Source organism: Nuphar pumila, chromosome 4, assembly GCF_984573655.1.
Source record: "Nuphar pumila chromosome 4, dmNupPumi1.hap1.1, whole genome shotgun sequence".
NCBI lineage: Eukaryota > Viridiplantae > Streptophyta > Magnoliopsida > Nymphaeales > Nymphaeaceae > Nuphar > Nuphar pumila.
In genome coordinates this window covers 134,794,791-134,816,394 of record NC_143252.1, presented here as the reverse complement: position 1 = coordinate 134,816,394, position 21,604 = coordinate 134,794,791, and the positions used below count along the sequence as shown (strand labels likewise).

The window sequence follows — 21,604 nt, the reverse complement described above, 5'->3', positions numbered from 1 at the left end:
GTTTGTAGGGAAATGGGACATCTTTGTGTGGATATGATTTGTTATATTTGTTTACATTTGGTATGCTGTGTAGAATTCTTCTGTCCACGTAAGATGAACTCAAATACTATTACTGATAATTGATAAATTGATTAATTTTTTAGAGTATTTTAGTTATTTAATGATTTCTTCATAATGCTATTATTCTTTATATTCATATGAAGTGATCATACCTGAATGTTCTCTCTTGTTTTGTGTTGAACCAACAAATGGTTTCATATGATGCATTGCTAGTTATTTGTTTGTTTGAAGATTAATTCCTATGATCAGGTTCACTCTTTCAGTATGCCTCGATTTGAGTGATATCTAGATCATACTCATTCTTGATGACCTTACAACATCCTAACTCATGTGTAACATGACACAGAAGTCCAGAAACATCCCAACAGTATGACATTTATGGGAGAAATAAGAAAAGACCAAGGTTGGCAAACTTGCTAAGTCAACTCGGTTGACTTGGTGACTCGGTCCAGTTTAGTTACAGAATGATTGATGAATTGAGAGTTGTCACAAAATGGTGCAAAACCAAAGATACTCCAAAAAGATTAATCTTATTAGGCAAATGAAATCCAAATGCCATATCTTGGATATGAACAAGACAAAAAAACAAAAGTAGAATACAAGAGTTTGAGAATAAATAATTTCATTAATAAGTAAAAAATACATTCAACCTCACTACAAAATACACTCATACACACACCTAAACTATCCATCACTCTCAACTACACATGCACACACCACTTTTTATTTATAGAAGTAGATGAAGAATGAGAGAAAGAGAGTAAAGAGATAAGAGGGAGGACTCTCTAGCCTTTGGACTGGTTCCAACGGCTGAAATGACTAGCCGTTGGACTAGCTCCCAATGCCTAGTCAAAGTCAACTTTAGTTGACTAAATGTTAATTATATATACATATATATATATACACGTATATGTACATACATATATATATAAATATATATACATATATATTGTATATATACAAAGAATATGTACAAAAAATACATTTATCTTAACAAGAGTAACTCATTTTTTTTGGCCTGAAGTCCATCTTCAATTCAGCCTGAAACTCACCTTAAACCAGTCAACTTGGCCTGAACCGTCTGGGTTGAGACATTTAATAAATCTAGTTTTAGAAGTTAATATTAAAAATGAAACCAACAAAATATAAATATGGTAAAAATGTATATTTAGTTCTCCTCCTTTCTTATCATTAATACTTTGGTTCTCCATATGCCATGCAACTTTGAGAAGATGGCAAGCATGGTTATGTGACCCCCTCCTTTTCAATTTTGAGTCTTCATTTCTTGCTGCTTTAATTTAGAATTGAACACATGAGGTAGGTGTGAAAATCTCTATAAAGAAAGTATGTGTAATAAAACACAATACTTGAAAATAAGAAGTGTGCACAAAGGCACAAGGAGAACTCTCACGGATATATATATGCACAAAGGCATAAAAAATAAATAACCTCTTTATTGAATGAACACCAAAAGGCTTAAAAAAAGCATGAAGAAACTAAAAGGGGATAACCCCTATTTATACAATGTGGGAGTCATGGGGGGGCTCCAACATATACGTTGGAGCCTCTCCAACTGTTATAAATATAACCGTTGGAGGGAGCCCCAACTTATATGTTGTGGCCCCCCTCATGGCTAAACAAAGAATTAAAAAAGGAAAAAATAAAATAAAAATACACAAAAAATAAACAAAATTACAAACATATTTTCAAAAAAGAATATGTAAAAAGACAGTGCCTTGGTGAAGAAGTCTGCCAGTTAATATTCGGATGTTACATAAAGAAGATCTATGACTTTTCTTAGATATTCTTCACGAACATAATGACAATCCATCTCAATATGCTTCTTGTGCTCATGAAATGTGTGATTTTTGACAATATAGATTGCACTTTTATTATCACAACATAGTTTTGTGGGCCCTTGAACTTGTATATTCATATCTTCCAGCAATCTTCAAATCCAAACAATTTTCATGGTAATGGTTTCCATGACTTTATAACTCAACTTTGGTGGATGAGAGAGACACTTTTTGTTGTTTCTTGCATCTCCAAGAAACTAAGGATTCTCCTAAAAAGATGCAAAAACTAGTGGTGGAATGACGGTTATTTGGGTCACCTCCCCAACCAGAGTCACTATAAGCAATTAAGTTTAATTCAGAGGAAGAAGATAGAAATACCCCCTTGTTTATAGTTCCCTTGATGTATCTGATAATTTGGAGAATGACACTCATATGAACTGTAGTAGGGGCATGTTGAAACTGACTAGCAACATGTACTACATGAGAGATATCAGGTCTGGTAATGTTGAGATATGTTAATGATCCAATCGGTTGCCTGTAAGGGGTGAGATCTTGTAATGAAATATGCGGAAAAGAAATATATGTCCTACAATGGACATTCACACATAGAAATCAAAGAACAAGTCTAAAAGAGGACATACACAAAAGCCAATAATGGCTAGAAAGCATAAAATCTTATAAATGCACTAAAGGGCTTGAAGAAGCCACACATTACAAAGGGGGAGACCCCACTTATTTATAGGCAAGAGAGGAGTGAGAGAGGGTTTAGAGAAGAGAGAGGGAAAGGCACCATTGGGAGACCCAACAAGGTGTCGTTGGGCTCCCAACGGTCACAATTGTGACCGTTGGGGGCCCAACGACTCTTTGTTGGGGCCCCCAATGAAAGTGCATTTAATGCACAAAAAAGAAAAAGAGAAAAAGGAAAAAGAAAAGAAAAAGTAAAAAATAAAGGAAAAAGACTATACTGCCCCTATTGGGCGATTTTACAGAAATACCCCTTATCGGGTATGGGTGAATATACTTATATATATATATTTATAGATATATATATATAAATATATCGATTACATGTGTATTTTAACACCCCCCCTCAAGCTTTATGAGGATACAACCGAAAGCTTGTTGAGAAGAAACATAAAACGAGGAGCAGCAAGAGCTTTAGTGAAGAAATCCACCAACTGGTACTCGGATGTGACGTAGGGCAGTGTTATGGTTCCTTTTAAGTATTCATCTCGAACATAGTGGCAGCCCATCTCTATGTGTTTAGTTCGCTCATGGAAAGTGTGATTGCTTGCAATGTAAATGGCGCTTTTGTTATCACAACACATCTTCGAAGGATTAGAGATGATTACGCCCATATCCTTGAGGAGACTCCTAAGCCATACAAGCTCCATGGTTGTAGTGGCCATTGCACGATATTCCGCTTCAGTTGAGGATAATGACACATTTTGTTGCTTCTTGCATCTCCAAGAGATCATAGAGTTACCTAAGAAAACACAAAAACCTGTAGTTGAGACTCTATCATTAGGATTTCCTCCCCAATCAGCATCAGTATAAGCAATTAAATCAAGAGATGATGAAGAGGAAAGAAAAACTCCCTTAGTTATGGTGTTTTTAATGTATCTGACTATTCTTAAGACTGCACTCATGTGCACAGATGTAGGTGCATGTTGAAACTGACTGACTGAGTGAACTGCATGAGCTATGTCTGGCCGAGTGATGGATAAGTATGTCAGAGCCCCAACAAGTTGACGGTAGGGAGTAGGATTCTCGAGAAGTGTTCCATCTTCCAACCTTAACTTTGCATTGATGACCTCAGGGATGTCTGCCTTCTTATCATCGGAAATTCCAGATTTGGAACAAATGTCAGCAGCAAGTTTCATCTGAGAGAGAATATACCCTCGGGGAGAGTAGGCTACTTCAATACCTAAAAAATATCTTAAGAAACCAAGGTCAGACATATCAAAATTTTCTTTTAAAATTTTCTTAATATCATGGATTCCTTGTTCATCACTTCCAGTGATGATCATATTATCAACATATAGTAGTAAAATCACTACTGAAGATCCTGCACTTTTCACAAACAACGCAGTGTCAGTATAACATGAACGAAAATTCAAACTAGTCATTACACTGCTAAATCTGTCATGCCAAGCTTTCGGAGCTTGTTTTAACCCATATAGTGCATTGTTTAGTTTAAGAATTTTGTTTTCACCAATAGATACTCCTGGTGGAGGATCCATATAGACCTCTTCACTTAATTCGCCATTAAGAAATGCATTCTTAACATCCAATTGATAGATAGGTCATTTTTTAACGGATGCAACCGCAATAAGAGTCCTAACACTAGTCATTCTAGCTACGGGAGCGAAGGTTTCTTCATAGTCTATTCCGTACTCTTGAGCATATCCTTTGGCTACCAACCTAGCTTTATAGCGTTCTAATGACCCATCACTTTTAGTTTTAATTTTGAAGACCCATCTACATCCAATAGACTTCTTTCCAGTGGGTAATGAAGTTATTTCCCAAGTTTTAGCCTTTTCCAGGGCACTAAGTTCTAGTTTCATGGCTTCAACCCATTGAGGAATGTTTTTGGCTTCATTATAGTGTGATGGTTCATGATAAGAGTGTAATGCAATTTGGCATGCCCTATATTTAGGTGTTAGGGACTCATAGGAAACAAACCTATTTGGTGGATTGGAGATCCGGCTAGATCTCCTTAAAGAGGTTTCCTCTATGTTGGAACTTTGAGAATATTTTTCTAACGCACTAATGGGAGTTTCTTGACCTCGCCTAGCATAGGTTTGAATTGACCTATTTTCAACATCATTACTTCCATTTTCAACATTACTAAGAGGAATATCCTCTAAATCAATAGAAACCTCCTCTACGTGGGGAGTTACATCTTCTTGAGATCCGCTTCCCGGACTGGAGATCCTGTATAGAGCAATCTTTGGTTGAGAAGGAGATTTCACATCCATGATCACATATTTGAGAGACAGATAAAAGATTTAAATTAAGTTGAGGTACTACTCTTACATTTGGCACAAAAAAATCTTTTGAAAAATCTAAGGTTCCAAAACTTTTAACTTGTAAAGAGGTACCATCGGCGGTGGAAACAAAAGAATTTTTGGAGTTGCTACATACATTGGATAGTTCATTTTCATTTGGGGTCATATGAAAAGATGCTCTAGAGTCAAGAATCCAAGAAGGCGTACCTGGAGGAGAAGAAGAGGCAATGGCGGCTCCCGAAGTTGATGGTGACTTGAGTAGAATTTGAAGTGCTTCGGATAGTTGAGCAAGGGAGAAGGATTCTTTCCCTTTCATTGGCTCCTCCTTCTTTTGCGGGATTTCTTCAATAATAGCAACTTTACCTTTTGGAGGTTCATTTATCTTTGGACAATTAGGTCTTATATGACCCGGTTCTTGACAATGATGGCAAATGGCTTTCCTATAATTGCCATTATAGTTATTTTGCCTCCCAAAGTGTGGAGGCTTGTAGGCTTTCATATGATTGCCGGGTTTAGATACGGCAAGAACTTCATCTCCTCCTTTAATCATGCCAAGACGTGTTTCTTCTTGGCATATTTCGGCTATGGCATCTTCCAAAGGAAGTGGTTTGGATCTATGAAGGAGGGAGGACCTCACTTGTTCATATTCGGGCCTAAGCCCATGTAAAAATTGGAAAAAGTGTTCTTTCTCCATTTGTTCTCTTCGCATTTCCACATCTTCACTTGATACCCATTTGGGTTCAAGAAGGGATGGCTCATCCCACAAAGGGCCAAGAGTGCTATAGTAATCTCTTACACTCATTTCACCTTGCTTAATGGTACGGATTTTCTCTTGGATAAAGAATTGACGAGCAAGGTCTTTTTGGGTATACATACCTTTCATAAAGAACCATGCTTCATTTGCTAGGCGGAATTTAGCAATGTTGGCACAAATCTTTAGCTCCACGTTGTTCATGAACCATGCAAGAATTTTTGCATGCTTACTTTCCCAATCTTCTACCTTGGATTGGTGATCTTCAATAGCCTTCATGCGAGCATTTTCTTCTAGAGCTTTTTCTTGATCACCATCAATTTTTGTAAGTTGAAGTTGAGGTTCCCTAATGGTGCCCATAACGTATCCCCAAAGCTTTTTACCTTTAAGGTTGTTCTCCATGGCGGCGGCCCACATCATGTAGTTAGTACCATTGAGCTTGAAGGAGAGATCAATCTTTTGTTCTCCTTCCATTATATAATCAACAATGGAGGACAAGCAAAGAGAGATAGAACAAGACAACTAGCAATATGAATCAAGAGCACAACCAAGGTTCTGATACCATGTAATGAAATATGCGGAAAAGAAATATATGTCCTACAATGGACATTCACACATAGAAATCAAAGAACAAGTCCAAAAGAGGACATACACAAAAGCCAATAATGGCTAGAAAGCATAAAATCTTATAAATGCACTAAAGGGCTTGAAGAAGCCGCACATTACAAAGGGGGAGACCCCACTTATTTATAGGCAAGAGAGGAGTGAGAGAGTGTTTAGAGAAGAGAGAGGGAAAGGCACCATTGGGAGACCCAACAAGGTGTCGTTGGGGGCCCAACGACTCTTTGTTGGGGCCCCCAATGAAAGTGCATTTAATGCACAAAAAAGAAAAAGAAAAAATAAGAAAAAGAGAAAAAGGAAAAAGAAAAGAAAAAGTAAAAAATAAAGGAAAAAGACTATACTGCCCCTATTGGGCGATTTTACAGAAATACCCCTTATCGGGTATGGGTGAATATACTTATATATATATATATATATATATATATATATATATATATATATATATATATATATATATATATATATATATATCGATTACATGTGTATTTTAACAGATCTTTTAGAAGAAACCCATCGTCAATTTTCATCTTTGAACCCACTATTTTAAGAGTTTCGCATACCTTGTCATCTATGATTCCTGATCTGTCAATAACCTCACAAGCAAGTTTAGTTTGAGATAAAAAATAGCCCCTCTCCTGCCGAAATCAGAGGGAGCAGGGGGGGCTCGGCCCCTCCCCTGCCGACCCAACAAGAGAAAGAGAGGGCGCAGGGGGGGGGGGGGGGGCTCGGCCCCTCCCCTGCCGACACAAGCAGAGAGCGAGAGAGACGTACCTGCGACGAGGGAGAGGAGGAGCTTCGGAGGTGGCGTTGGGGCGTCGGGAGGAGAGGGCTGCGTGGGAGAGGAGTGATTTGGGCAAAAAAAAAATTGCCCTAATCACTCCTTTTCATCGGTTTTTTTTTTAACGGCCGAAATGTGGACAAAAACGACCCTGGGTGCGTTGACCGCACCCAGGGTCGTTTTGATCGCACCCGGTGCCGCACCCGTGTCGCGTCGCGTCGACGCGGATGCGGCACCTGCTTTGCGGAGTCCTTGTGACATAGAATGTAATGTAATGTAATTGATGACAAATTTTGAAAGAAAAAGAATGCAAGTGAACATGAAATAAGTAAATACGGTTATAAAAGAAAATAGATAAAGTCAATGACACAATGTTGACCGTGTGAAACTGGTTTGACTGTGCCCATGAAGTGTCCGAGTGTCGTATCGTGTCGATGCAGGATGCACATGCTAAGTGAAGTGTCTGTGTGACATAGCTTATTGCATAATATTGTTGTGTACAATTATTATAAGTTGAATAAATTTAGATACAATGATTTTAACAAAGGATGGATTCTATTTTTCAGATAAATGGAGCTCTTCGAGTTTCTCCTGTTAACAATAGAGGGCGTGAAAGAGGAAGAGGACATGAGGGACGTGGGGTAATGCTTCTCCGGTTCCACCATTGAGCTTTTGATTAATTTTCTTTTTCTAAAACTTTGGCATGTGCACACAAGAGATTCCTGAAAACAACTAAAGCTTAGGGTACTGTATTGCTGCTTCATTTATCTTTGTCATATCATGGTTCTCTCTTAAAGATTGCAAGGCTTTGTGTTTTAGGTTTGTCAGAGGAATTGTGCTTTCTGCAATTATACTTTTTTATTAATTTTGTTCACATTCATACTTATCATCATGTACTATTTATTTTGATTGCTGCTGTACAACCACGCTTGAAGTATGGAATGGTTACTTTGAAAGCTGAGAATTTGCATGTGAACTCCAGCGTAAGTGTTGATATAGTAAAGTGATACATATAAGCTGTTCTTGGATGCAAGATTGCTTGTACTAAAATTTGCTGTGGATAACTACCAGTGTACATATATAATTTTAGAACAATATGCGAACCTTTAGGCATTTCATTTCTGCTACGTCATGTGAATTTGGTTAGCTATTTTCATCACTATGCATTTTTTAGTAGGCTTGGGCTATCTTGTTCAGCTTATCTGACCGCTCCTCCTCTACAGCCCAAAATTAACTATTTTACTTGGGGCAAAGCCCCAAAACAGTTGATAATATGTGTGTACATTTGGGCTTCATGCGAAGCATACCCTTACAAGTGGTCCAACGGCCATATGAGGTGTCCTTAGAAAGAGGCATTTTTTGTTTTTCCTCCTAAAAAAAGAAGTGATTGGCGAACTTTTTCCCATTGAGCATTGCGTGAAGCAAACCTTTGAAAAAAGTGCATTGTCCTATTGCAAATGTGACCGATAGGTTCTTCATTGTAGAAATCTCGAGAAATGTGGAAGTCTTATAATCAAATGGTTGGAAACATGACCATATCGCTAAACTTGTGTTACTGTGTTTGTCCTTTTGTGCATAGTTTGGAGTGTCATGGATAAAGTTTTTCTGTTAAAACTCAACAATAAGTTTTGATATTTGTTTTTTTGGTGTGAAGTTTGTTTTGGAGATATGTGACTACAATTGGTAGTCTGGTACTTTTAATTAACATAGACTAGTTTGCAAGAAAAATAGAACAATTTCAAATTTGAATTGTTTAACAGATGCAGTTAAAAACTGTTTTATTTCATTAAAAATGGGAAAATGAAGAACAGACATGTTCTATATAACTTGATAATTAAAGAATCAATAGTAAGGAACAAAAAAAAATGCAATGCGTCTCATTGAGCATCTAGTTTTCTGTTTTTACAAGTATCCAACCAAAGGTTGCTGACACAATGAACCATTATAATTTGTTTCTTCTTTCTTTAACATTGAAGTTGGACTATTATAATTTATAAATGATAGTTTAGGCCTGAGATTTTGAGGACACATTAAACTGGAAGAACAGAAAAGGGAACCTCTAAGGAAAGTGGATTTACTTAAGAGCAAAGGAAAAACGATGAAGATATGTCAGAAACTTTTAAAAGATTAAAATGCTCTTTTTTCACGGTTATAGAAATTATGCATTGAGGCTGGATTGAATATCTGAAGTTTTGATCTAATTCAGTAACCATTAACATGGCATTTGGTTCTCGGAAATGGACAGTACACCAAATAATGTTTCACTCTCAAATGCAAAAGGACGTGAGCATTATAGTGTATTGGAAGTTCCTTTGAATAGGATGTCGAAGTAGAGACAAAACATTACATTTTTTCCTTTTTTAGTTCATTTTGCTTTGGATATTATGGCATCTATATTTTTCTAGCTGTCTTTTATGAAATTTCTGTTCCATATGTACAATTATTCTGTTTAGAAATGATTGTGCGATATAAGCACGGGATTGATGGTTGAATTTAAAATGGTACTGTACTGCAACACTTGGTTTCTAAGTTCCTTTTTTCGTAATAAATTTCTTCAGAATAAATGCAGTTTTACTGTATACAAGAACGGTATTCTCTTTGCTGAATTAAAGATGATAAGAGTAAGCGTTGAAAATTTCATTCTAAGGCATTAGTAGAAAAGAAGTTTTGCTTTTTACAGAAAAGATACATGAAAATCTCTGATTCTAAATCATAAATATCTCTTGCCAATTACATTATCAGTTATTAATTTTTCTATGCTCGATAATATATTTGTGCCTATTCAATACAAGAGAAATGTAGATTTACTGGAAAGAGTACTTTGTATGTAGTGATTAGTCATACAGTACGAGTACGAAGATGTTAGGAAATAGGCGGAAATACAAATAACAAGTGATAATACTTGAAGGTTCAATAATGGATAAGAAATCACAAGCACATAAAGTGCAAATACACAAAGGGAAAATTACAAACACATAAAGTGCAAATACATAAACCCACAATGGGGTAATGCCAAAAGGCAAAATAAATAATTTTATTAAGAGAATGTGTGAGAACCTCTACATGAATGAGGGGAGAAAACCCCTTTATATACATAATGAAAGATAGAGTAAGAGGGGTCATTGGGGCTCCCAATAGATAGAGGTTGGGGAGCCCCCCACGGTCAGGACCCCAACGTCTATGCAAGTGGGGGGCCCCAATGGTCCCAATAAAGGGGAAAATAAAAAGAAGAAATTAAAAATTAAGAAAATAAAAAAACCTAAATAAGTTGTATACAACTTATATTACATTGTGAAAAGACCAAAATACTCTTATCAGGTATTTTGGATAAAACAAAAAAATACGTATATATATATATATATGTATATATATAACACGCTCCTTCAAACTTTACGTAGGGAGGACGGAAAATTTGAAAATGCAAAAGTAAGGATTCCAAGTCTTCAATGGAAATCGTCATTTTTATAGCATATCAGGGAATTTTGCAAATGTCAACCTTCAACTGTCTTTAATGGTGATCATCCCCAAGCACCTTCATTGACTATTTCCATGATGTATCAAAGGTATTCTTCCATCTCATCTTTAAGAACCTATGAAACAAACCAAAGAGCTCCAAGTATACAAGAAAAATATCTTTGCCGAATATAATTTGAAAACAAGAATAGAATATTTCAAACAAAATATATTGAATCATCTCATTTTTCAAAAAACTATAACATTGATCATGGAGATAAAACAATGATGCATAAAAATCATTCTACGCATTTCAATCAAGCACCATGTGAAGATATCATTAAGATGATCAAGCTAAAAAACAATTTGATAAACTCACTATATTCTCAAAGAAAGATATGTGCACAAAGGCACAAGAAATTGCTCACAAAGGAGCAAACATGCACAAAGGCATAAAAAAAAATCTTTATTGAGAGTGATTAAGCATTACAAAAGATTTAGAAAGAGCTAATTAACTTCATGCATACAATTATGTCAACACATATATGCATCATGTAATTAAAGCATTTTTAATTCACATGAAACAACAATAAAAAGATAACTAATTTTATCAATAAAATGCATATAATAAACATGAATTTAATATAACAAATCTAGTTGCTTTAGTTATGAACAAATCGTCCCTAGCGTAACAATACACAAGTGTTGGAAGAAACAAGTAGTAAAAGTTTAGAAATTTCAAAGCGCGATTTTTAAAAATCTTATATAATAAAGAAAAATGGTATTTGCAAATAAACACTAATTTGCGAAAAATTACATTCTCACAAATATCAAGAGCAAACTTCAATAATACAATGCAAGATGCATGAAATTATTTTAACAATCATTTCTCGTGAAAGAGAAGATGGGTTTAGACAATTTTTTGAGTAGAGTAAAAAATTCTCAAACATTTGAATGAATTTTTTAAATTAGAACATTGGTTTAACCATCACAAGCAATCACCTCATAGTCTTCCAAACTTCAAATATCAAGTGTATCAGCAGCTAGACCAAAAGCATAAACAACATGCCACTAAAGAGCTAAAGACACACACAAAGGTGTGTAAAAACACCTATTGTCTACATATAATGACGCTTGAAACAAGTGTATCAATGACTAGAACAGGAGCATAATGCCAACGAAAGGCAAAAAATCATACACGAAGGTGTAAATAAATATCTCTTGTCTAGATATAATGATACTCAAAATCAAGTGTATCAGCGACTAGAGAAAGAGTACAAAGCCAACAATGGGCTAAAAATTACACACGAAGATGTGAATAAACATCTCTTGTCTACATATAATGACACATAAAAACAAGTGTATCATCGATTAAAACAAGAGTACAAAGCCAACAATGGGCTAAAAATCACACACAAAGGTGTGAATAAACATATCTTGTATACATATAATGACACTTAGATAAGATGCATAAAAAAGAAAAAGACAACCGAGGTAAGAAGGCTTGTAATAGAAACACACTAATGCAATCAATATCAATTTTAACCACATTTCGAAACATCTTGGTTTCAAAAAATAGATAGTCATCACAAATACACATAATTAAAAGTATTCATAATAAAGTCAATGGCCAAAGAACAAATGAGTGATACAACACACTCACAATCAGATATCACATAACTATCAGTTAGAGTCAAACTACAAGTTTACAATCTAAAATGATATAAAACGAGGTGCACACAACTCACCCCAACAAACTGTAAAAGTATCTTCAACAAGATACTAATAGCAATATTACAATATTCTTGGAAACAAATGCGTACACATACGCATAACAAGAACACTTGGAAACACTTGTGCACCAAAAGCACAACACAAACTCACAAATGCGCAAAAGCATACCTAAGAGTCATAAGATTGAAAAGGAGCTTGGGCTATAATCCCAAAAGGTTGAAAAATACACAAGGGGAGAGCCCCTTTAAATAGAGGAGGTGGAGTCCTTGGAGAGTCTTCACCTCTAGCCGTTGGAGCCCCTTCCAACGGTCACAAATGTGACCGTTGGAAGGTGTCCAACGACCAGATGGTGGGCCCCTCCAAGGTGCTTTCCACCTTTTACAAAAGGCAAAAAAAAAAAAAGGAAATTACAAAAACATATTCTAAAAAGAATATGTTGTAAAAAGACTAAACTACCCCTATGGCTAAACAGTTAGAAATATATATTTTATATATATAATAAGTAGATACATATATATTAATATATATATATGTATTACCTTATATATATAAAATATATATATTACATTGCATGATTAGATTACATAATTTAACACCCCCCCTCAAACTTAGAGCAGTATGACCGAGAGTTTGCTAAGAAGGAAGTTGAAGCGTGGAGCACACAAAACTTTGGTGAAAAAATCCGTCAACTGATATTCTGACGTGACATATGGAAGGTCAATGACTCCTTTGAGGTATGCCTCACGAACATAGTGACAATCCATCTCTATGTGTTTGGTCCGCTCATGAAAAGTGTGATTCTTAGCAATATAAATTGCATTTTTGTTGTCACAGCATAGCTTGGTAGGTTCTTCGATTGTGATCCTCATATCTTCCAGCAACTGATGAATCCATACAATTTTCATGGTAGTAGTTGTCATGACACGATATTCGGCTTCAGTCGATGATAGAGACACTTTTTGTTGCTTCTTGCATCTCTATGAAATTAGCGAATCTCCTAAGAACACACAAAAACTAGTGGTTTAGTGACGATTATTTGGGTCACCTCCCCAATCAGAGTCAGTATAAGCAATTAATTTTAAATCAAACGAAGATGATAGAAAAACTCTCTTGTTTAGAGTACCCTTAATGTATCTTACGACTCGTAAGATAACACTCATATGGACGGATGTTAGTGCATGATGAAACTGACTTGCAGTATGCACTGCATAAGCGATATCTGGTTTGGTAATAGTCAAATACATCAATGATCCTACAAGTTGTCAGTAGGGAGTAGGATCCGAAAGAGGAACACCATCATCAACCTTCATTTTAGTTCCCACTATGGCAAGAGTTTCACAAACCTTTTCATCTATAATACCTGACCTGTCAATGATCTCAGAAGCAGGCTTAGTTTGAGATAAGAAATACCCTCTATGAGAGTATGATACTTCAATTCCCCAAAAATAAGTTAGAAAACCCAAGTCAGACATTTCAAATTTATCTTTTAAAATTGATTTTATACTCTTAACCCCATTAGAATCACTTTCAGTGATGAGCATATCATCCACATACAACAAAAAAATCACAATCCCTGCATTGAATTTTCTAACAAACAAAGCAGTGTCAGTAAAGCAAGAAGAAAAACCATTTTTCAACATTACTGAGTTAAACCTATCAAACAAGAAGGAAAATAAAAAAGAAAGAAGAAAAAAACAATACAAAAAGATGTGAAATCTTCCCCAACGAAGTGATAAAACACTTCTCTTCAAGTGGCGAACATTTTTGCAAACAGGCACGGAAACCGAGACAGCTTTTCCTCAAGATTTAGTACTTTCGCGGCTCTGATACCATGAAATGAAATGGGGATCTTAGAAACACGAGCTTAGATTCACAAGGGCAAGTTTCAAGAATGACACTAAAGCATAACCCTTAAAAAGGGTATAACTGGAAACAAAATAAAAAAAATATATTCTTTATTGATATGAAAAACCAATTGCTTAAGAAGCATTGAAATAATATACAAGAGGGGTTGCACCCCTTTATATACACAGCTGAAAGAGGACTCAATAGCATTGTTGGACACAGTACAACAACTCTATTTAGAGCTGTTGGAATGTGTCCGTCCAACAGCTCTATTGCTAGTCAAGTCTGGACAGGACTTGACTAGCAATCATCATTCTAGTTCAAATAAAGACAAAAAATAAAAATAATGGAAAAAAATTACAGAAAAGAAAGAAATGAAAATTGTATATATATATATATATATAATATAATATTATATATATATATATATATGTATAGTTTTACATTTTAACACATATCCCATACAAAGGACATAAGCATATATGCAAGTGATAAATTTAAAGTACTAAAGTCATTATATAAAATTTTATATTTTAAATATACAATAAGTCAAGGGTTTTAAACATGAACATGCATGTCCATCATGGATGCAATACAATATTTAAATTACATGCAAGGCGTGCGGTCAACAACATAATCATAAGTTCAAAACACCTAAAGTCATTATTATTGTTATACACACAAGTTAAGTAAGATTATACTTTGTGAAATACAACATTATTATCAAATTATTTTAAGATACGAACATGATTGACGAACCATCTAAGGTTAATAATATATATATATAGGCGAGTTTTGAAATTTTTCAAGATTCAAACATAATACATATATCTAGTTTTCTTATGATGAGCAAAAAAGATAAGAAAAATAAGTTCAACGATAATTAAAATACCATTTTAAAATTTTCAAAGCATACATTTTGTTTTTATTTTAATTTAAGAAAAAATAATATAAAGAATATATATATACACACATAATGATAAAGAAAATATATGTTTTTCTCATGCGTAATGCATGAGCTAAATAACACAAGGAATTCTTAAGAATTGTAAAATTCATATCGAGTAAATCCAAGGATAAGAGAAAGGAAAGGTAACGAATACTTCACCACCTTTTTAAATTTTGAATGATACGCTTCCCGATGCACCAAAAAACAGCTTGATTACAACAGGACTCGGATACCATGTTAGGAAATAGGCGGAAATACACATAACAGGTGATAACCTATGTCAGACAGACTCTTCTAACAGGGCACCGCACCGGCGTCGCACCTGCACCCAGGCGGGTGCGACACTTGGACACAACTTCCTTTATGTTAAGTGAAGTCAACCCCACTGAGGTCCATTTCTATCCCAAAGTAGATTCAATTAACCCTAATCAAGTCCATTTTTATCTATATTATATATATATATATATATATATATATATATATATATATATATATATATATCCTTCACGTACCCTTGCACCCAAGCTTTTTTAAAGTGCCACATCCGCATCCGTACCCGCACCCACACCCGCACCTATGTGACATAGGTGATAACACTTAAAGGTCTAATAATGGACAAGAAATCATAAGCACATAAAATGCAAATACACAAACCCACTAAGGGGAAATTACAAGCACATAAAGTGCAAATACATAAACCCACAATGGGGTAATGCAAAAGGCAAAGGAGATAATTTTATTAAGAGAATGTGTGAGAACCTTTACATGAATGAGGGGAGAAAACCCCGGGGCTCCCAATAGATAGACATTGGGGAGCCCCAACGTCTATACAAGTGGAGGCCCCAATGGTCCCATTAATGGGGAAAATAAAAAGAAGAAACTCAAAATTAAGAAAATAAAAAAAAAATAAATAAGTTGTATACTAAGTCACACAGACTCGGCTAAGGAGGTGTCGCACCCGAGTCGACACACCCCGACACGGGTGCGGCTTCAGACTCGGCCCGAACTCGATCAACGTCGAGTCGGACTCGGTCAACGAGTCGAGGCCGAGTCCGTCCACATTTTGGACTCGGTCAACTTTGACCGAGTCCAAAAATGTCTGTTTTGAGTTTTAAAATACATTTTGGATCCGGGTCGGGTCCGGACTTGACCCAGATCCAAATTTCATATGCAGACGAACCCTAAAAGGGGTTTATCGATAGGGGGAGGGGCTTATCCTCTCGATTTTTCCTCTCCCCCTCGGCCCCTGTAGCTTTCTCCTATACCCACGTCGGCGATCCAGACTCTGGCGACGGTACGCATAGGTGTCAGCCACCGTCTCCCCCTCCGTCAACACTCAACAGGTATGTCGACCCTCCTTCACCCTCTGCTCGCAGCCTCCCTCCTTGCACCCTCTGCTCGCAGAAGAGGGGCTCGACCCCTCTCTGTGCCTCCTATTGGGGCTTGGCCCCTCCTCGTTTCGCTTATGTCAGGCAGCCCCCCCCCCCCTCCACCCTCTGCTCGCAGAAGAGGGGCTCGGTCCCTCCCTGTGCCTCCGATTCACAGAGGAGGGGCTCAGCCCCTCCTTGTTTCCCTTTTATCGCAGGGGTAAGAAGTAGGAGTGGGGGAAGGAGGGGGCTCAGCTGACAGGCTGAGCCTTGCCCCAAGAGGGGCTCGGCTCCTCCTCGTTTCCCTTCTGTCCGGCGTGGCAAGGCAAGGCCTGTCAGCCAGGCCCCCTCCTTCCCCCACTCCTTCTTACCCCTACCGAACAAAAGGGAAATAAGGAGGGGCTCAACCCCTCCTCTTTTCCCCTGCTGCCTTTAGCTTTTTGGCAAGGGTGAAGCCCCTGCCACTGATAAGGTTCAGCAGGGGCTTGCCCTGCCCCTCCTTTTTGCGTCAGATAAGGGGTAGGCCCCCTATCTCGAACCTGGTTTGCAGAGGAGGGCCTGGTTTGAACCTGATTTGCACAGGGGGAACGAACCTGGAGCTCCTATTACTATTATTTTGAAGTGTTTATTAACTTTATTTTATTTACTTATTTTCTTTTCAGTTTTCACTTTTCAGATATAATGGCGACTTCTAGCGGTAGTGTTAATACATTTGGTTCAAGTTCTAACCCTGAATTAGAAGTTTCTCAATCACTTTTGAGGCTTGTGATAAAAGGGGTAAAAGCTAGTAGTGGTGGTGGTGGGAATGTGCAGTTTCATTGTAATCTATGTAAGACTGTTTTTACATGTTCTTATACGCGTGTGAAAGCACATCTTTTGCATATTCGTGGTCAAGAAATTAGGGCATGTTCTGGGGTTGACAAAGACATGTTAAAGCAATTAAAAAAAGAACAAGAGGAAGCTGAAAAGAAGAAAATTGCAGAGATGAGAAGCGATTCGATTAATTTGTCTTTTCCTATTGCTAGTGATATATAAGAAGAGCTTTTAAAGAAAAGAAAGATGGAAAGCAATAAAACAGTACAAGCGTCATTCAAAAACATGGCAAGAGCAGAAATTGATAAAAAGATTAGTCGATTCTTTTACTCAAGCTCAATTCCTTTTAATGTAGCTAGAAGTCCATACTGGAAAGATATGATTACATCTTTGGCTAATTGTAATTTGAGTGGTTATGTGCCTCCTAGTTCAGAAAAACTAAGAACAGTCATTCTTGCAGAGGGAAAAAATAGAATTGAAGACTTGTTAGAGACCCAAAAATTTGCATGGAAACGACATGGAGTGTCGATTGTTTCTGATGGGTGGACTGATATACAAAGGCGACCACTGATAAACTTCATTGCTTACTCACTTAATAGGTTAATCTTTTTGAAGACTGTTGATGCATCTGGAGAGTATAAAGATGCTGAATAGTTAAAGAGATTATTTGTCGAAGTGATAAAAGAAGTGGGTGAAGAAAGTGTGGTGCAAATCATTACTGACAATGCTCAAGTTTGCAGTCGTGCAGGAATGAACTTGGTAAGTGAAGATACATATTCACATATTTTTTGGACTCCTTGTGCAGCACACAGTTTAAATTTGGCACTTAAGAGTATATGCAATCCATCAAAAGATGATACACATGCACGTGAAATGTGTTTATGGATTAAGGAAATAGAACATGATGTTCGAAATATTAAAAATTTTGTTGTAAACCATCATCATGCTTTTTTTATATTTAATAGGCATTCTGATCTCAAGTTACTGAAAGTTGTTGAAACTCATTTTGCTTCTCTCATTGTTATGATGAAAAAAATTAAGCAACTCAAGAATGCATTGATGATGATGGTGGCTGATCAAGATTGGGATTTTTATCGTACTGAAGATGATGTCAAGGCTCAAGCTATCAAAAAATGCATCTGTGATGATTGTTGGTGGGATAAAATTACATATTTTGTTGAATTTACAGAGCCTATTTGGGAAATGTTGAGAGAAGTTGACAGAGATGTACCCATGCTTCATAAAATTTATGAAATGTGGGACAATATGATTGAAAAAGTTTAAAGTATCATTTTTTAACATGAGAAGAAAGATATTGCACTTGATGATTCAGAATTTTACAATCATGTACATTCAGTTTTAGTGAGAATATGGGATAAAAGCAATACACATTTGCTTTGTATTGCATGACACACTCTCTCAATCCAAAATACTATGCAAAAAATAGTTCCCAGCAAGTGTTGGTCGTGTTTCTCCAAATGAAGATCCTGAGATACCAAGAAATAAAATGATATGTTTGGGAAGACTTTTTAATTATCCTCACATGTTTAAGGTTGTAAGTAGTGAGTTTGGCAAGTTTTCTATTGGGATATTTGATTCTTTACCAGCACTCGTGGCAAGGGACGGGGAAGATCCCCTTAATTGGTGGACAACATATGGATCAGAGACACCAAATTTGCAACATCTTGCAATGAAGTTGTTATCCCAACCTGCTACATCATCTTGTTGTGAAAGAAATTGAAGTACATATGCTCAAATTCACAACATTAAAAGAAACAAACTTACTAGTAAAAGAGCAGAGGATTTGGTTTATGTTCACTCAAATCTACGATTAATTTTTCGTTGCACCAAAGAAGAGTATAGGTACTTTTTTTTCTTTGTATTCAAAGTTTGTATTTAAATATTTGTATTCAAAGTTTTAAGTTAGATACTAATATAGTCATTTTTTGATGCAGTTGTGGACCATCCAAGAATTGAGATGTAAATCCAGAAGATTTTGACTTGGAGGGAGAACATAATTTGCATACTCTCAACATGGACTACCTCGATCTTGTTATTCCCTTTAATTCAAATGATGAGGCAGATTTATGATAAGTTTTGTTGTTTATCACACTCACAAGCTTGTTATATTTTGGTAAGTTTGTGTTGTTAAGAATTTATATATATATATATATATATATATATATATATATATATATATATATATATATATAGCCGAGTCCCCGTGTCCAAATTTTTTGGAATTGCGCCGCATCCGTGTCGCACTCGCACCCTTGTGACATAGGTTGTACACAACTTATATTACATTGTGAAAAGACCAAAATACCCTTATCGAGTATTTTGGATAAAACAGAAATATATATATATATATATATATATATATATATTTAACAGAAGAATCTGCATATTGTTAACTTGATTGCTTTTAATAGTTTCTTGATTACTGTTTCTCCAATTGGAAACGTGGAATTGTTTCTCTAAGCTAAATAAGAATGTCACAGCAGGGCATACCATTTGTGTCTGCGACTTTGATATCATGGTTCATATGCTCAATTTGTCAGCACGACTTTTGATGCATCAATCATTTCTTTTGGGGATGCTGGCTTTCTTTATGACTGGATTTGGTTGAATGGTTTGGTGGCTTTTATATCCTACACTTGATCTTAGCATTTATATCCTACACTTGGTTTGATGGCTTTTATATCCAAGAAGCTATATTATTTGCGTTTGCAAATTTTTGTCATGGTGCATATGCTCAAATTTGTCAGCATGAGTTTTGGCAGTGGCAATCATTTCTTATAACAAGGGATGGGCTTGGTTTTTGCCTGTATATGATTGAGTCATTAAATGGTCGGATAACTTCTGCTTCTGGAACTTATATTTAGAAATATATAGTATTGGCTTCATTACTTCTAAAAGAATGGTGGAATTTCTGCTGAACTCAGTCGCTGTTATCTATTCAAAGGCATTGCAGATTCTTTATTTAGTACGAATGATATATTTGAGCTTTACCATTTTGTCTTTCCTGATAGTCAGAACATGCATTAGCAGAATGTTGTTAATAACATTGATTGCCTGTTCAGACTCAGTAAGACAATTCTTTGATTCTTGTAGGCTGCACGTACTGTGACCCAATTTACAGAAGACTTTGATTTCATGGCAATGAATGAAAGGTTCAAAAAGGATGAGGTATGGGGTCATCTTGGTAAAACTCAAGCACAAAAGGACAAGGCCGTAGATCTAGTGGAAGATAATGCTGATGATGATGATCTTGAGGATAAAGAAGATGATGCCCAACATTCAAGGATTGAGGTTAAGGTGGCTATCATTAATATACTTGCTACATTTGCCGGTGCACTGATGTTGATTTCTTGCTTCTGATTTTATGTACGATTCTTTCTGCAGCCTGTTTATGTCAAGGATGACTTTTTTGATTCACTTTCTTGCAATGCACTGGATCAAGGACCTCGAAATGGCAGAACTAAATTCTCTGAGCAAATGAAGAAAGACTCTGAAGTATCTCTTAGTTTGGTTTTCATTATGTTCTTGTATATGTTTTTTTTCCCCAATACTCTGTTGGAGATTGTTATTTATCTCCTTCCAACATTCCGATTTGCAGACTTTTGGCGATTTCTCTAGGCACAGAGGAGGCCGTGGTGGCCGTGGAGCTGGTCATCGTGGGAACTTCAGGGGTTCATACTATGGAGGAAGAGAATATGGCTATAGAGGGAGAGGTCGTGGGCACATGGTGTCCACCCGTGGTCAATAGATGTCATTGTGACAATGGGAGATGGGCATTGTGGTTTTGCTGCTGATGTCTTCTGTTCCGCCAAGCAATTATTTTGACTGCCTGCTTCCCTGCTACTCAGAAAAGAATAAGCGCATCCTGTTTCCATAGTGTCTGGAAAATAAGCTTATCTGATCTAGTTTCTACAGTTATTTGAACAGTTAGGTTGGCTATAAGTTCTATTGTGTTCCTTGCGTCAATTTCTTCCAGTTCCAGTGTCTGAACATTTGCAGATATTAAGATTATTGAAGATGTTCTCGAGTTAAATAGATAACTGTCAAATGATGAAAATGGAGTTTCCAATCTGTCTTGTTTGTTTGACGCATAGATCCATGTACATAAAATCAAAATGATCTGCAGCTGAAGGGTTAGCTATTTGCAGGCATAATTTCGAACCCGTGTTGTATTTTTCTCTTCTGGAATTCATTTTCGTTGTTTCTTTCATTGGGGGAAATGGCATTATATTTGGAGACAATTGGAGCCACTTGATGGACGACTTCAACTGGCCTCACTTTTTTTTTAAGGCAAGCTGGGGTTAGGCAGACCCCTACCAGTTATACAACGATACTATTGGGATTTGAACTTGCAGCGTCCCAACAACACAAGGTGACGTGCACTAGCTGCTCCTACAGGACAAGC

General features: G+C 36.4%; 1 protein-coding gene across 2 annotated transcripts in view; it reads left to right on the top strand.

Moving 5' to 3' along the window:
• Nucleotides 1-21,265, top strand: part of LOC149841158 (protein decapping 5-like) — a 33,021-nt gene extending 11,756 nt beyond the window's left edge. Inside the window, exons 5-8 of one of the 2 annotated variants that reach the window (XM_090003625.1) lie at nucleotides 7,584-7,658; nucleotides 20,293-20,490; nucleotides 20,584-20,694; nucleotides 20,798-21,265. In XM_090003625.1, coding sequence (XP_089859751.1) covers nucleotides 7,584-7,658; nucleotides 20,293-20,490; nucleotides 20,584-20,694; nucleotides 20,798-20,947 — 534 coding nt within the window. In that variant the 3' untranslated portion in view covers nucleotides 20,948-21,265. Of the gene's footprint in view, nucleotides 1-7,583; nucleotides 7,659-20,292; nucleotides 20,497-20,583; nucleotides 20,695-20,797 lie in introns of both variants that reach the window. The other variant, XM_090003624.1, reaches the window with a different exon arrangement.
• The last annotated feature ends 339 nt before the right edge of the window (nucleotides 21,266-21,604 follow it).